General features: G+C 50.4%; 4 protein-coding genes across 4 annotated transcripts; all 4 read right to left on the bottom strand.

Annotated features, from left to right (window-relative positions):
• Positions 1 to 175: 175 nt before the first annotated feature.
• On the bottom strand, positions 176 to 3,351 carry SEPMUDRAFT_149188 (Di-copper centre-containing protein). Its single transcript, XM_016905397.1, has one exon. It carries the CDS (start codon positions 3,047 to 3,049, stop codon positions 611 to 613), a length of 2,439 nt encoding a protein of 812 aa, XP_016760671.1. The 5' UTR covers positions 3,050 to 3,351; the 3' UTR covers positions 176 to 610.
• A 4,320-nt stretch (positions 3,352 to 7,671) lies between these two features.
• SEPMUDRAFT_85648 (FAD/NAD(P)-binding domain-containing protein) lies at positions 7,672 to 9,710 on the bottom strand. Its single transcript, XM_016910393.1, has 3 exons — positions 9,529 to 9,710; positions 8,294 to 9,459; positions 7,672 to 8,079 (listed from the first exon to the last, which is right to left on the bottom strand). The coding sequence occupies exons 1-3, from the start codon at positions 9,684 to 9,686 to the stop codon at positions 7,754 to 7,756; spliced, it is 1,650 nt and encodes a 549-aa protein (XP_016760670.1). The 5' UTR covers positions 9,687 to 9,710; the 3' UTR covers positions 7,672 to 7,753.
• Positions 9,711 to 10,629: 919 nt separating this feature from the next.
• On the bottom strand, positions 10,630 to 11,702 carry SEPMUDRAFT_117127 (Saccharopine dehydrogenase family protein; the record flags this gene model as incomplete). The annotated part of the gene is made up of 2 exons (XM_016901309.1): positions 10,630 to 10,960; positions 11,014 to 11,702. 2 exons carry the CDS (start codon positions 11,700 to 11,702, stop codon positions 10,630 to 10,632), a joined length of 1,020 nt encoding a protein of 339 aa, XP_016760669.1.
• Positions 11,703 to 12,074: 372 nt separating this feature from the next.
• On the bottom strand, positions 12,075 to 13,437 carry SEPMUDRAFT_163663 (GroES-like protein; the record flags this gene model as incomplete). The annotated part of the gene is made up of 3 exons (XM_016908074.1): positions 12,075 to 12,944; positions 13,000 to 13,260; positions 13,300 to 13,437. The coding sequence occupies 3 exons, from the start codon at positions 13,435 to 13,437 to the stop codon at positions 12,075 to 12,077; spliced, it is 1,269 nt and encodes a 422-aa protein (XP_016760668.1).
• Between the last annotated feature and the right edge of the window lie 2,637 nt (positions 13,438 to 16,074).

Genomic DNA, 16,074 nt, shown 5'->3' with positions numbered 1-16,074 from the left:
ACCGTACCTCTCTCTCTCTCTCTCTCTCTCTCTCTCTTCCTTTCGAGATCGATCTGAACCTCATACTACTACTAGTCTACTGTCTATCGTTGTGGGAAATAGTCAAGTGTAGGTGTATGTCAGAGAGTCAGATTCCTTCTTGTTCGAAAGAGAAAGGGAAAAAAAAGAGAGATTCAAGTGAACAAGTCTTCTGATACACGAATATGTACACAATGAGCTAGAGACCTCGACCTCTTTCTCTCTCCATTTCAAAATGAAGAAACAATGCTATGCAATACACCAACCTTTCCCCCTTCTAGGCGCACTGTTCAATCAATCGTGTGGAGGGGTATGCTACGATTGATTTTTTTTGTTTCTTGTTCCAGTGACAACAGTATAGTCTCGTCATATGTATAAACCTGTTCTGTGGCAATTCCGATCTTCTCTTCCCCTGCCGGCAAAACCCTTGCTTCTTCTTCTTCTGCTGCTGCTTCGTCATATTACATGCGCCTGTCCAGTTTCAAGAATGAAGGTAATGCACAGAGCTGATCAACATTAAGGAACCTCTTTTTTGTTTCTTATTCTCTCGATTTCTGGTGCTCGTCAAAGGTCCTGTACGTCCCCATTACGTCTAGTATGCTTGCGCATATGGTGTCGCATTGGGCAGTGCTGCTGTGGTCAACGTCTCCGTGCATGGACAGTACGTGACATAGTGCGTCTCGTACACCGTGGTGGTCGTCTCCTCCTCAGGAGGGTACGTCGCAGGGCCAGAGGGTGCAGGAGTCGTGGCAGGGACGGGAGAGTCTTCGGTGTTGTGGGGAGCGTACCCGGCGGGCGGTGAAGCTGCGCTGCCTCCGGAGCCGTATCCCGCAGGGGAAGAAGAGTCACCTCCGAGACCACCGAGGGTTTGACCGACGCCACCGATAATGTTGTCCACGAGCTGAGTGATACCACCCGCCTTGCCCTTGGTGACATCGACATGAGGAATGAGGTTCGACCAGGTGGGGAGTTTGCCGTCCGTGATGGGAGAGAGGAGGCCCGAGACGAACGAGGCCTTGTAGCCCGTGAGAGCATCGGGGTGCACTTCCTGGCCCTGGTAGACAATCTTCCAGTTGAGGTTCTTGGTCATATATGGCACCACGACATCCTCGCTCAGGCCAGAGATCTTACCGGCCTTGTACATCTTCTGCAAGTGGCGGGTCACCGGAACCGAGCCCGAGCTGAGCGTATCCATGCTCGCCATGTCGCCACCAGCCAAAATACCAATCTGGCCAATGCAGCCGTCATCTCCGAGCCAGGTGCTGCTGTCGTTGGAGGAGGGCTGACCATCAAACACGTACACCACGTACGAGCCGTTGAATGCGTAGCGAGGAGTGTCCACGTTGCACTGGTATTGGTACACGCTTCCGTTGGGTGCCATGAAGGCGGGATTGATAGTCATGTTGCCACCGCTGCTGCTGGGGAGTCCGGTGCCGGTGGGACCAGGGTAGGCCGCGGTCGTCTTGGTACCGTTCCACGCGCCCGTGACCTTGGGGTAGGGGAGGCCGGAGGAGGATGATGCCGCCGTGGGCTTGGAGCCAAAGGGAAGGTTGAGTGACATACTAATGGAGCCCAAGCCAATGCCGAAGCCCAAGCCCAAGCCGCCTTCGCTGTCCTTGGTGTTCTTGCTGTCCACGGTGCCGGAGACATCTCGCGCAGGGTCCGCATTGGCAGCGTTTCCATTGGTGTTGCTGCCCGTTTCAGCGAGAGCAGACAGCTGCGAGGAGGTCACATCCGCATTGGCGCCGTAGAGTCGGTTAATGAAGTCGGCGACGGTGGCGCTGCTCTGGTCGGCACCCACCACAAACTCGGGATAGGTGTACTTGAACGTCATTTCAAAGTCCTTGATATCATTGGTGGTCCAGTACGAGTCGACCGTCTTGCGGAAGGGCATGAGAGGAGAGTTGGCGTCTTGGGTGGAGCCGGCGGCGATGGTCCAGGTGGCATGCGGGGCGACCTGCGAGGCACCGTAGGCGTCATGGACCGTATGCCACATGGCGAAGATACGGTCGACGTTGGCGTGGTGAATCCAGAAGATGGGATCGAACGAGGCCAGGGGCAGATAGGTCATGTGGCCACCCGAGACTCCGTTGCCGCCCGCACCGCCGGAAACGGTGTGGACGGTGTTGTGAATGCCCTCGATGCTGTTGGCGCAGGCATTGTTGCTCGCATCATCGGTGGCGAATCCAAGATAGTCCTGGCAGGCGGTCAAGAGCTGGTACACCTGGTCCTGGAGGTTCTGCTGGAGGTTGCCAAAGGCGTCGACGGCCTGCTGGTTCTGGCTGGTGGCGCTGGGATCGGAGCTCGTCGGGTAGCGCATGGTGTCGGCCCAGGTGGTGAAGGGCGAGTAGTACATGTTGCTGGGGTCGTCGAAGTGGTAGCTGTAGAGCGGGTTGTCGACCGTCTCATCGCCGTTGGGACCGGCAATGGTGACTTGCTGGCCACTGAGGCTGGGAGGGAGGACGGCGTCGCCGGAGTCTGGAGAGGCAGCCCAGTCCCAGTAGGGAATACGTATCTGTTGGGCGGCAGCCTTCATCTGGTCGCCAAAGTCGCCATCGAACGAGTTGGCGACATCCAGAGCGACCTTGATCATTTCCTGCTCATAGAGGGCCAAGTAGGCACGATGCCAGGCGGGGAACAGCACGGAATCGTGGGTGCAGTAGCCATCGGCACCCTGGCAGGAGTCGCATTGCTCGACGCCGTTGTAGTTTTCGCGAGGCACGCCGTGAACGGTCGACACACCGTAGTAGCCTGTGGGATCGTTGGCAGGCACCTCCTTCCAGCGGGCCATGGCGCGGATGTAGAGCGACCACATGGCAGGTCGGCTGGTTAGATCGTTGATTTCGAGTCGCGAGTGGACGCTGTCGTCGCCGAGGCCGACAGCGCCAGTAGTAATGACCTCGCCGGCGCGCTTCTGGAGCTGCGCGGCGTGGCCATGGTTGTGAATGTCTAATGCTTTGAGGCCTGAAGCTGGCTTGGAAAGAGCGACCTGGACCAGCGCGGCCGCGGAAAAGAGGGTGGAGAAATGCATAATGTGTGTGCTTGTGCGTAAGTGTGTGTGTGTGTGTGTTATGTGCTGCTGTTCGCGGACAACAAGATCACGCAGCAAAGAGAAGGAAACACGCGGGTGAAGATGATGGGTCACACATGCGCAGGCAGCATGGGACCGCAGCGAGAAGAAGGAATGGATGAACGCGCGAGTGCAAGAGCGAGTGAGAGAGAGAGTGTGGGCGTGGGTGTGGGTGTGGTTTGTTGGAAGAAGAAAAAAAAAGAACAAGCCTGGAATAGGACAAACAGATGTGGTTGGAAGGAAAGATCAAAAGAGAATGAGGAAGGAGGACTGGGGCGGAAGGGGGGGTGTAAGGCGGCGGACACTTGGGCGGAGGGGAGGGAGGATATGGCCGGCGCTTGCAGCTGCGACGGCGGCGAATGCAATGCGATGCGATGCGCTGACGAAGAGACGGGCTCGACGGAGAGTTGGCCCTGAAAGCAGTTGCAGCACGAGGCCACAGTGGGAACAAGTGAGCAGTGAGCAGTGGACACTGGTCCACGGGAGAGCGGCGCTCAGACACTCACTAACCTTGGTCCATTCTAGTCTGATATACTAGCGTACAGGCCTGGCGTCGTGTCACAGCCTCTCACAGCCTCGCTGCTCACTGCCATGCCGCCTTTCCGGGCGAAACCCCGTCCGCGTTTCAGCCTGTCCAGCGTCATTTTAGCCCACACTCGACTTTGCCCACTGCCCACTTGCCCACTTGCCCACCGTGACCCTGCGCCCAGACGTCTCAAACAGGAGATGAAGCCAAACGCCCGCCCACCCCCCGGCCAATGCACTCACGTGATGTGCTCGTGTCAACCGTGTTCCTGCGCCAGAGCTGCAAGCGGTGATGATCAGCGGCGCTATCTGCAGGTACGCGGTCGCGCGCTGGACGTCGCTCAGGGCGCGAAGCGAAGGTTGGCTGATGCGACAGGCACTCTCTCCCAGCTCCCACTCCCACCGTGTCCCAAGTCCCCACTCTCCATTTTTGAACCACACCCAGAGGGACCACACGCACACGCCACGCAAGCGCCGTGTGAGACGTCGCGTCGCGCTGCGCATCCAACGGCGCACGAGGAGTGCCCCCGAGTGAGTCGTGAAGAGGAGTACGTGTAGTTACCTCGGTCGGTGGTGGAGGAGGTGGTCCATACTGAGGAAGTGAGTCGCTGGTCGGGAGCCGTGTGTGCCTCAGGTTGTCTGGCCCATTGCTGTGAGTAGGGAGTAGGAGGTAATGGCGTGCGGGTTCAGTGGTCAGTGTGGGCAGTCAGTCAGCAGTGACAGTGAGTCGGTAGTAGGTACGTAGTAGGTAATCTTCCAGAGTTAGTAATTCGTCTACTAAGTTACCTCTTACTGGTGGGACCCTGGCTGTCAGTCTGCGACCTTCCCTGTTTCATCGCTTTGTGCTTGTACTGCAACTTCGATTCGCTGCAACGCCGCCTTTCTCCGGACCCATTCTTTCTTTCTGCAAATATCATCAATTCATCATTTTACCACCCAAAAAAAAACCAATAATGAATTTCCGTGTCGGCTCCACTGTGGATTTCCCTATTGTTGGGTCAATTTGATGGTGCCAGCACCTAGTCCTGAGTCCACATTTCCATTCTGTGCGTTGTCCGTTACGAGGACGTGGCTATTTCTGACGACTAAATAACAAGTCAGCAAGCTTCCGTCGTCAACACGAGTGCAGGAGCAGGAGCAGCAGCGTGGTGTCTTACATGAACCTGACAACTGACTGCGCTCCCTACATGTACCTCCTACTAGTATGTAGCTACTAGTAGAGTAGCCTAGTAGGTACCTCGCTGCTGCGAAACTGCGAAACTGCTCCGGTTTGATTAGGTTAAGGGCCTGCTGAGGTGGCCTCGTAAGATTCCATGTACCCGTAAGGCCGTCGGTAAGCTCACTGTAGGTAAAGCTGCTCGTCATCATCCCAACCCAATGGCCAGCAGATGACAGAGCCAAGCAAACCCTCACCCACACATCGCATTCTTCTTATTCTGGTGCTGCCATGGATGTTGCCCATTCTCACCCCATACGAGGAACACAGCATCCGTCGCGTTTGCTCTCCGATGCGACCACCCCGAGTGCCACGAATCATGACACCGCATCACACTACGCGACATTGTACTGTAGGAGGTATACTGTACCTCTTCTAGGAGCTATTGCACAGAACCGATTGACCGACCGACCGCCCCGCCCCGCCCCGCCCTTCCCGTCGACGCCTCCTCCACCCAAATCTGCCGAGTCTAGTCCGCGTATATTCAGCCATCGTGAAGAAGGAAAAGAAAAGAAAAAAGAAAGATGTCATTGATCTTGCGTTGTAGCAGCAGGAACACATTCCATCGCTGAGTGTGCCCTTGGGGAATGAATGAAATGTGCCTTGCTTCCTACACTTTGCAATTCCTCTTATACGACGTGACCTGACCTCTTCACCCCCGGTAGTGCTTTTCTTTTCATTTCTCACATCCCGTATTAATACCTACATTACCTAGGTACATGTCGTACTCAAACTTACTACATCATAATGTTACTCTCATCAGCGACAGGACGCCGTAATAGTACAGTGCATGTGTCCAACAACACGAATAAATACAAGAACAGACATTACCAGGTACTATACCTTACCTCCTACCCAGTCCAGTCAGTCCAGTCGTCCAGTCCAGTCCAGTCCAGTCCTATTGCTATTGCTATTGCTATTGCTGTTGCTACAGAATACGAACGGGGTACCTTAGCGTCGTGACAATTCTCCAATATATTTTTATTTTGGAAACACTGGACTCTGGTATATCCCTAGAAGGCATAAACCTACCTCCTACTTGCCCCAAGGGCCGACATCAAGCCGCCGCGGTTCTCGAAACGTGCAGCATGGCAAAAAAAATACGATCATGACGTTTTGCGAGACGAACCACTAATACCATAATCGGTCCGGACCAGGAACACGTTTTCCCATGAAGATGTACATACATGGACCGATGGACGCTAGGCCCGTGATTCCACACGCACGCCCATCATCTCACAGGGAAGGGAAGTCGGTACCGTAGTAGGAGGTACAGCTTTGTGTCTGTGAGAAGATCTGCTCGTCTTTTTGCGAATAGCTGATAGGAGGTATGTGCCCCTTTCTCGTTCACACTGCTTACCAAGCGCGAGGAGGTAGTCGTCTAGATGGCCCCATCGTGTCGGGAAGGCTTATCTACTATTGGACGGCTGAAGACACGGTTTCTCGCAGGACAACAGTTGTATCAGGAGAGCGAGCGCATGAGGCAGCTGGGTGGGTACTGATTCGCGTGCGCTCGACGCATGCACCATTTCAACGTATGTGCGATACCGCCTCTTCCACCTGCACCACCACCACCGCCACCACCAGCAGCATCAGGGATGGCACCAGAGTCGTGCACGCACCGAGAGTTCTCCTTTCTCTCGTGCTTCCTTCTCTGGTGTATGAGGTATGGAAAAGTAGGTAGGTAGGTAGGTATTCATGTGCGCAATAGAAGCTTTCATTCGCAAGTGAGTTAAGTAAGGTACATCGATATTGTACATCGACGTAGTATACAGTCGACTGCAAGCAAGTAATAAAAACATTCGTTCATTCATTTATTCATTACCTTGTACCTCCCGATTAATAAATACATATACCTTATATAAATGAGCGCATTCGATAGTACCCAAAGTAGTAAGTAGATACAGTACAGTACTGTACATTTGTTAGAAAAAGCCCAAACGACCTTCCCTTTCCGTACCTAAAAAGATTTTATAAACAATTATAAAGCCGAACCGAATTGAGGTACCTGTACAGATATAGTGTACTTTTGCATTTCTTCCTAGAAGGAGATATTATTCTCCGTATCTGCAATTTTAGGTACAGGTACCCGGTGTCTTTTGTATTTAATTGAAATGGATACGTTGAAGTTACTATATATATATATAGGTCAGATTATTCTCTTCTCGGTAGGGTAGGGATATATAGCCGACCGAGCAGAATAGGTAGAAGGGAAAAATGGAAGACTTTTGTGTGTGTGTCTCTCTGTCTCTCTCTCGTTCTCTCTGTCGTAAGCAGGTTAGATTATTAGGTCAGGTGTAAGAGGTTCTGATATTTCTTTCTAATTCAATTTTTTCCTTTTTACATTATTTCCTCTACTTACCTAGGTCCCTACCTTAATCCTACCTACCTGTACAGAAAACGGTTTCGCTTGATTCTCTACGGCTGGATGTATTCTATTTCATACCTTACACATGACATATGTATGGCCTCATATGCCGAGAGAGAAAGAAAGAAAGAAAGACAGAAACCCGATGATTTGGGAAACGTACAGTTATACAGTACCATGGGCGAACAAATGATGAAGAAAAAAAGGGGGAGAGTTGCCAAGTGGAACACGAACGGGTTTTGCTGAAGGAATGATGCGATGTGATGCGCTGCGCGCAAGTGAGATGAATGATTGATTGATTCCCAAATTTCGTGAACCGTACTTATTACCAGAGAATGTTTAAATGTGTTTTTTGTTTGTTGTACTCTGGTAGCGGCTCTCTCTACGGCGATTTCAGTGGTACCGTAGACTATTTTTTGTAGTTGTCAAGTCGACGATGGAGAAGAAATATTGACATCAAGAATGTGCAATAGAAGGTTAAACGACTATGTTGGTCTAAAACAAATGATAGCTCTATAATCACCTACCTATCTTACTCTCACTCACTCACTCTCACTCACTCCAAAACCAAATCCTCATACCCTCTCCTCTCCACATCCTCACACCGCATTCGATACCCCGGTCCAGGACCATTATACCTCGCAATACTCCTCTTCTCCTTACCCGGGACATTCTTATTCACGCCCGTCATCCACGAATCCACCTCATTCGCCAACAGGCCCTGAGCACATTCGTGCACATGTTCCGTCCATTCGATGATTTTGTCTTCTCGGGCGACGAAGTAGGTAATGGGTTTTTGGGGATTGTTGGAGTAGCAGGTCTGGAGAAATGAGGAGACCCAGTCGACTGCGTATTCGATGGACCGGGGGATATTGCCGAACACTATTGTGAAGGGAAGGGAGGGGATGGAGATTAGCGTACTGCGTATATCATGGTTCAATCTTTCGCGTGTCGCATCCACTCTTTTTTCTTTTGCTTTTTTCTTTTTTTAAAGTTGTAGTGGAAGGGAAGTTGTCGTCATTTTTTATTTTTTCAAGGGGGAGGGAAAATGAAGAAAAAAGAATTCGTCATCTCGTGATATCATAAAAAAACTTACTCTGATGAGGACCCAAAATCATGCACATGTTTGGAAATTTGTGTGCAAATAACCCCAAAAAGGTCCGAGGGCCATCTGCCCAGACGTCTTTGAGTTTGGCTCCATCCACACCCTGAAAATCTATCGAATGAAAAGGTCCAGTGACAGCGTCAAACCCGGTCGCGAAGATGAGAATATCAAGATCGACATGTTCGCCGCTTTGCAGCTGAATGCCTGTTTCAGTGATGCGTTCAATGGGATCGTCTTCTGCCACATCTACCAAGCGCACACGCTCATCGTTGTAGGCTTCGATATAGTTAGTCTCCAGCGGCACACGACGCGTTCCAAAGCCGTGATTGCGAGGGATGAGCTTCTCTGCAATGCGAGGGTCGTGGACTCGCTGCCGAATCTTGTCGGCGATGAATTTGCTAAACACGGCATTGGCTTCGCGGTCAGTGTTGATGTCTGCGAAGTTTTGGAGCCATTTGGCAAAACCTGGTTTGGCATAGAGATCTTCCCAGAATGCGAGACGTTCTGCTTCGGGAACTTCTAATGTCTTGCGCGTGTCCGCGGTGTAGACGAAGCCACTGTAGGACTTGAGGCATTGCTCGAAAATCTTGGGATATTGCTTTCGGATCTCCACCATGTCTTGCTTGGTCAGTGACTCATTGCGAAGTGGCGCGCTCCAATTGGGAGTTCTTTGGAACACCGTCAGAGACTTCACGTCGTACTCGGGCTTCACGATCGTCTGGATGATTTGGATGCCTGTCGCGCCTGTTCCTATAATGCCCACGCGTTTGCCCTTGAGCCGTTTGTCTCCATCCTCGGGCCAGCGTGAGCTGTGAAAGCTGTCTTTGAAGGTTTCGGCGCCCGGGATGTTTGGCAGGGTTGGTGCACTCAAGATGCCCAGCGCTGTGACGAGGAACCGAGATGAGTACGTCAGGCCATGGCTATCGGTCAACAACCACAATCTCGTATCTTCCTGGAAGTGCGCAGAAACTATCTTTGTGCTGAATTGCATATATTTCCGAAGATCAAACTTGTCCGTGAGGAACTGGGCATATTTGAGTGTCTCGGATCCGGGGGCGAATGTCTCGGTCCAATCCCATTCATCAAGCACTTCTTGCGAGAAGGAGAACCCATAACTGACGCTTTCAGAATCGAATCGGCAGCCAGGATAACGGTTTCTCGTCATCGATTAGCAGTTGCTCGAACGAGATCAAGTAATAGACCTGTGTACGTGCGTATCGACTTACGAACGCCATGTCCCGCCCTCTCCCGAACCTGCATCCAGCGCTTTCACCCTGAGTCCCAATTGCCGCATACGATACACGGTGTATATGCCGCTGAGCCCGCAGCCGATGACCAATACATCGTATTCCGGCTGGAATGGTGGCGTCTCGATACTGCCCATGATGATGATGATGATGAGAAGTTTGTGTTCTGCACACCCTTTGCACTTCCACGAAGGTCCTCGTCGGGTCATTCAAATGCCAAGGTGCTATGGGTGACTGCTGCGTATCTAGTCACGCTGCGATATTCGTTATGCATTCCAGCTTGCTAGCTGCCGCGCGGCAACAGCGGAAGCAAGCTGACAGCCTGGCGCTGGAAGCTTGACAAGGGTCTGGTCTTACCCATGTGCTGGGGTACGGAGGACTTCCTAATTTGTAGGCTTTTCAATATCTAGCATCGTAAGTGTGTAACTGTGTGTTGCTGATCATCGATGGAGACGAGTAAGAAAAACTTTCGCGTCATTCCAGAGAAACAGACCTGCCTTCGGAGACTTGTCCTGCGCTCACACATGGATCCGGTTTTTGATTGCCATGAAAACATCCTGCTGATGGGTTGCAGCGTTGGCTTCAGAGTCCTCTGCTGCATAGCTAGAGCGATAGGAACTTCTTCGGCCGCAGACCACGAGCTGCAGAAGCCACTTGGCAGTTCTTTATACAGTAGCACTATACCAACAAAGGGATGCTACTTACTGTGCGTTGAGTCCGTTGACCAGCTCTAGCGTTTGGATGGGAATCCCGCCATTCGTTGTCGGGACTCCTTTGGAAAGCTATTCAAGTGAACGTCGTACTTACGCAAAGGCCGACCAGTAAGTTTGCTCCTCGGGGTGCATCACTTTGTCAGCAGTTGCCGCCTATGTGCCATCCGTTTCTTCACGAATGCCGGGTCCTATCCACTCTGTACTGTTCGTAGGTCAGTCATTCATGGTATTGCTCATTTCATACCACATCCTCTCCCCGAACGTGTGGATCACGCACGGTAGGCTGCAACTGGGCCCAGGCTAAATGATATACCGCCAGGAAGCTTTTGTATATACCCAGTAGCTTCACAATCTAGTGGGCCGCGCCTCAAAGATCAGTGATGCTTAGGTCGTCGAAGGTCTGGATGTAATCCTCTCCAAAAAGTGTGGCAGATGTATGAAAGCCACCGCTGTTCTTGACTGCAGCAGCGTTCATGATCTTCCGGACAGCCTCTGTTGCGGCTCGGGCAGTCATGGTATAGCCATTGACCGTCTCGAGGACAGAGCGAGCGACAGCGCCGTCTGCTGCTATGACTTCGACAGATGCTCGCATTCTCTTGACCTCGCGCTCCTCGCGGGAGGGGCCGTCAGCAGCGTCGTTTGCATCACCTCCACTAGCACCGCTGCTCGAGGCGCTGGAAGCCTCCATGTAGATGTATCTAACAGGCCGTTAGCAAGAGCGGCCAGACATGTAGACATCACGATAGCATACGAAGTGATGTTCGGCACTTTGAACGTGTGCCACAGCGCAATGACGTCCGGCATGCCGAACATGATAGTGTGCACAGGACCGGAGTCAAACCGAAAGTCGAAGCTTTTCGCACTTCCACTGTCGCCGGAAACCAGGTCACCATTTGATCTTGTCAAACGTCTTAGTGTCTGATCCCCGCCTGCGCTGCGAGCTGTACCCGGCGTGATACTGCCGGGCATGAAGATCGCCGTGCTCACAGTCGATGGTGTGTTGACACGCTTCAGCACATGCGCAGTCAGGCCTACCATTACAGTCATGCACACGCCGCAGCCGGGTAGAAGCACCACTCCGGACGCTTTCGCCTGCTGATCTAGTTCTTCAGCCAGAAGGTAGCTTTCGAGTTCAGCAGAGATGTCGAGGTAGTTGGTCTTGGTCCGCACTGCCGCGCGCATGAGAGGCTCGGCAGTCTGAGCAAATGGCCCTGCGCAGTTGAGCAGAGTGTGCACGTTCTGCAGCTGGGTCTCAATCGTACTTGCGGAGTCGAGTGTGAAGGCTTGATAACTGAGACCCCATTTCTTGGCCAGGACCTGTAGCTTGGTCTCGTCTCTTCCAGCGAGGATGACTGGGCCAGGAAGCGAGGCGAAATCGGTATGTTCGAGGATCAAGCGCGCGCTATAGCCAGTCGCGCCGTAAATGAGGACGGTAGACATGTTTGCGGTCTGTTGTGAATGCACCAACGAAGGACGCTCGCTGTTTAAGTGATGTATTTCTTACCTCTGCGCTGTGTGCGTTCTGGTTTTATATACTTCCGCTCTGCTTTGTCATGTTTCCAAGGTTGACGGCTGACAGAGATGTTAGCCACATGTAGGTTGGTCAGCGATACCGTGAAGGAGTTGGGTGGTGGTGCACAACATGAGGTAGACGTAGGTTGAGTTTGCGAGAATAGGTAGCTGCCAAGGCTGACGGTGTCTTCTTCCATTGTGACGCGTCCATTACCAACAGACGACACCACGCGTTCATCACCCCCAAGTTCCCCAACAACGCGTCCATGCATCAAATACAGGTATACCACCTCCAGTGTATCAACACAGCGGCACCACTAACCGCTTGCCGGAGATCTGGCCCTCGCGCATCCGGTCCAAGGCGGCGTTGATTCCCTCGAGGCCACCGGACGCCCGCTCCACCACCGGCAGCCGTAACACATCATACCGGAGGGCCTGCTCGAGCCACGCCATCAACGAGAGCCCGACCTCAGGCACCTCGTGCATCAGCTTGACCGGCACGCTGTGATACACGATTCCCGGCACCCTTTCTTTGGGCAGCGCCGCCAATCCGACGATGTGCGGTCGCTTCTCGCCTCCCACATGGAGGCTCGTTGCCAGGGCTTCTGTCGTGGGCTTGCCCACAGTATCAACACCAAACCGCAACTGGCCCTGGGTCAGACTGCGAATGACTTCGCTGGCGCGGGCGGGGTGGTGACTGTCCACCAACACGAAGTCCTTGGCCTCCATCATCCGCGCACCGTGCTTTGCTACGTCGACCACGAGTATCACTCTCAGGCCCGCCAGATGCGCAATTTGCGATAAGATGAACGCGCTGGTCGATGATCCTCCCCAAACCACAAGCCACTCTCCTGCCACCGGGCGCTCGTGCTCCGGCATGCTGAGACATTCGGAAAGTGTGTCGGCGGGCAAGTCTTCCAATGCACTTCTGCGCACCATCTGGCGGATATCTGGCCCTCTCGTGCCTTTCGCTTGGGCGATATCCGGCAAGCGCAGTCCTAGACAAACACCAAGCGTGAGAGATGCAGCCACGTAGGCGACGCCCAGCGCAGCTCCGTGAGCGATCGGAATGTGACTGGGCAGTCTGCAGACCGTATGGTGCGACGCGATTGCGTATTCCTGATAGGCAGCTTTGCGCACATCTCGATAGTCTGTCGAGCCACATATGACCTAGCGTCTGTTAGCGTCCCATTGCTGCCGTGGAAGGAAGGTTGCGGCAACGTACAATGTCGCCGACTCGTATGTGACTGTGGGTGGCCGGCGCTTCCACGACCTCTCCCGCAAAGTCACGTCCAGCAACGTATGGCAAAACCGGGATACCGAAGCCGTAATCGACACTCTTCCAATCAATGGGATTGAGTCCAATTGCATGCACCCTCACAACAAGCTCGTCTGAACTTTTCCGCTCAGGCACTTTATACTCCTCCGACAGAGAGAATGGTTGCCTCAGACCGTGAAGCACGAGTGCTTTTTGGTGCTTTGGGGGCTGAGCTGCCTGCAGTGCACATTTTGAAATGGCCTTCACCAGCTTCTTCTCGTCGAGCACATTGACAATGCGAGTCACTGGTGTTGCTGTCCCCCAATCGATGTCTTTCCCCATGTCGAGGTTATGTTCCAACGCATCGAATGTCGTAGGAATTGGTCTGAAAGGTACAGTATTCATTCTGCCCTCATAACAGAACGTTGGTAGAGAGGTTTGCCTCTGCTTCGCCCGGGAGACCACAATCAAAGTAGGGCCAAACGCTGCAGCTGGCCTATCACTGCATACATTACCTACCACAAGGTATATCATACGCTGTCTGCTACCGGAATTCCGCTCCTGGACATGTAAGACCTCAGCATCACGTTACGCCATCGATTGCGAATCGAGGCGTGCAGTCGCAAAGTTCTCAGCATACGAGTGTAGCCCTGGTGAAGATGTCGAGCAATGACGGATTGAGGTATATGCCCTCCCGAGATTGTGCCGAACTAATGTTGCCTTGAGAGCCTAGTATTGCGCCATCATTAACAACTACTCGACTGGACGACGAACCTGACCAAATTGCAGACGACAAAGCTGTTGGAACCACACACCACCCTAGCCCAAATGGGGATAAAGAGGAAGCCTTTTCAACTGAAAAGTGGGTTCAATTAATGTCTGAGGTCTGACCTCTTAAGAAGAGAAAAGAGGGGGGTAGGTATCCCCAACTCTACATACATCTGCTAAGGAATCAGTGGCCCCTATTATCTTATATAACTTATATTATATAATGCTAGGGTACCTATATCCTTCTGTCTAAATATACCTCCCTTAGCTTAATTATATAAGAAAAGCTGAAAAGCTAGATATAGTAACCGTCTATACTAATCTAATAATCAACTATATCTATGTCCTTACTTACCTAAGCCCTAGGCTCGTCCTGAATAACTGGAATAACCCCTTTAGGAGGTTCTTTATAAAGCTATTAGCTCGCTGTTTTGCCGTTCTAATCTATTTAACGGTTAATCTTCCTACTATTGTTTCCTGTCTTACCTAGTATTGGTAGATATCTATATATCTCAAAGCAGTATTAAGTGAACCATACTTGTAATTAGCGATATCTACTACTCGTTAGTTATTATAGAAAACCTTAGTGCTTCTATCTATAACTCTATTCGTAGTTCTATCCTTAACAGGTTCCTTATTTCTAGGTAGAGGTAGAAATACCTTGTTAAACTCGGAAAACAGTCGAGTCTACTAGTACCTATTTCCTACGATAGAAGATAGGGCTAACAACTCGGCTTCTACGGTTGATTTAGTAACTGTCTTCTACTTAGTTGCTTACTAATTAATAGTACTACTATATATTACTATTAAGGATCCCTATAAACTCTTCCTATCTAGGTTGTTACTAAATAAGGCATCTATATACAGTTCTATCTTAGGCTTTTCTCTATAGAAGTGCAGCTTTATGTCCTTAGTACTATAGAGGTAGGCAATTAGGTAATTGGCAGCTTCTATATAAGCTTGGCTTAGATTCTTTAGAAATTAAGAAAGAGTAGTATATACCTTTACTATATTAGGCCTTACTAGAACCGCTGTATAACTAATTGAACCAACCTTCATCTAATATCCTTTAATAAAGTTAGGTCTAGTAGTATTACTAGTAGGTACTAGTACAAGTCTAGTAGGAAGTAGTGTCTCTAGAAATCGAGTCCTCTTATAAACACTAAATTTGATGCTAATTTTTGTTAGGTAGGCAGACTGTCCTATAGTTAGGGTTTCCTAGTCTAGTAATTCTAGGACTTCTGTACCTAGAAAGAAGGATAGCTCTTTCTGAGTAACCTTAAAGTTAGAAAGCAGGTACTAGTTAAATAGGATAGCTTAATCCTCCCTGTCCCTCTTATAAATCAACCTAATATTATCTATATAGAATATTATAAGCAGGTAGAGATCTATATTTACTATTAGACAGTTAATTCTAGGAACCAGCTTAAAGCTATAGTCTTCTATCCTTATAACAAACAGGTTATACTATAGGCGAGGTAATTTAGCTAATCTATAGAGTGCTTTCTTAAGGATAAAGCAGGCATCTAGTCCAAATCTATACTCCTCTATTCCTTCTAGGATAGAATAGTAGATAGTATAAGGAATAGTAGTATTTAGGAAGGCATTTACTATATCCTATTGCCTTATCTTCAAATTCCTTACAAATGCTAGGACAGTAATAGCCCTAAATACCTTATAACTAAGTATAGCAGTATAGGTTTTATAGGTTAATAGTAATTGAAGATCCCTACGGATATAGAGTCTAGCCTTGTACCTAAGAATCTTACTAGTTAATAGGTCTGTTTTGTAGGCAAATACCTAGACTAATAGTACTTTATAGCCCTTATAACTAAAGAATACCCTAAATGTCCTCTTACCTATAAGCTTTCTAGCTTTATTAAATGCTGCTTACCTAAACTGTTAGTAATAGATATGCCTTTCTATCTCTTTCTAGTTAGTAGGGGGTAATAGTAAACTCGTTACTTAATAAGGATCCTTAAGGTTAGGTAGAGTATAGGCTTAGAGTAAAGCTGTAGTAGCAGAACTTAGTTCATTTAACCGTCTAATTCTATAGTCGATCTATCGTCTATAGTTGTCTACACTATACTAATAGGTACTCTCTTCTACCTCCCTATCTAAGGCAGGGTGCTAATAAGAGACCGAAAAAGCGGAGGGTAATAAAGAAGCGGGTATACCCGGTAAGGCCCCCGGGGCCTAACTATTATCTCTAGCAGGTGTTTCTAGCGGCGTTAGGTATAATAACTCCTGTTCCTATTATAGCCCTTTACCTCC

The sequence above is a fragment of the Sphaerulina musiva genome, assembly GCF_000320565.1.
Source record: "Sphaerulina musiva SO2202 unplaced genomic scaffold SEPMUscaffold_5, whole genome shotgun sequence".
Classification (NCBI taxonomy): domain Eukaryota; kingdom Fungi; phylum Ascomycota; class Dothideomycetes; order Mycosphaerellales; family Mycosphaerellaceae; genus Sphaerulina; species Sphaerulina musiva.
Note: the sequence above shows the minus strand (reverse complement) of the source record. Positions and strands in the feature narration are given on the sequence as shown.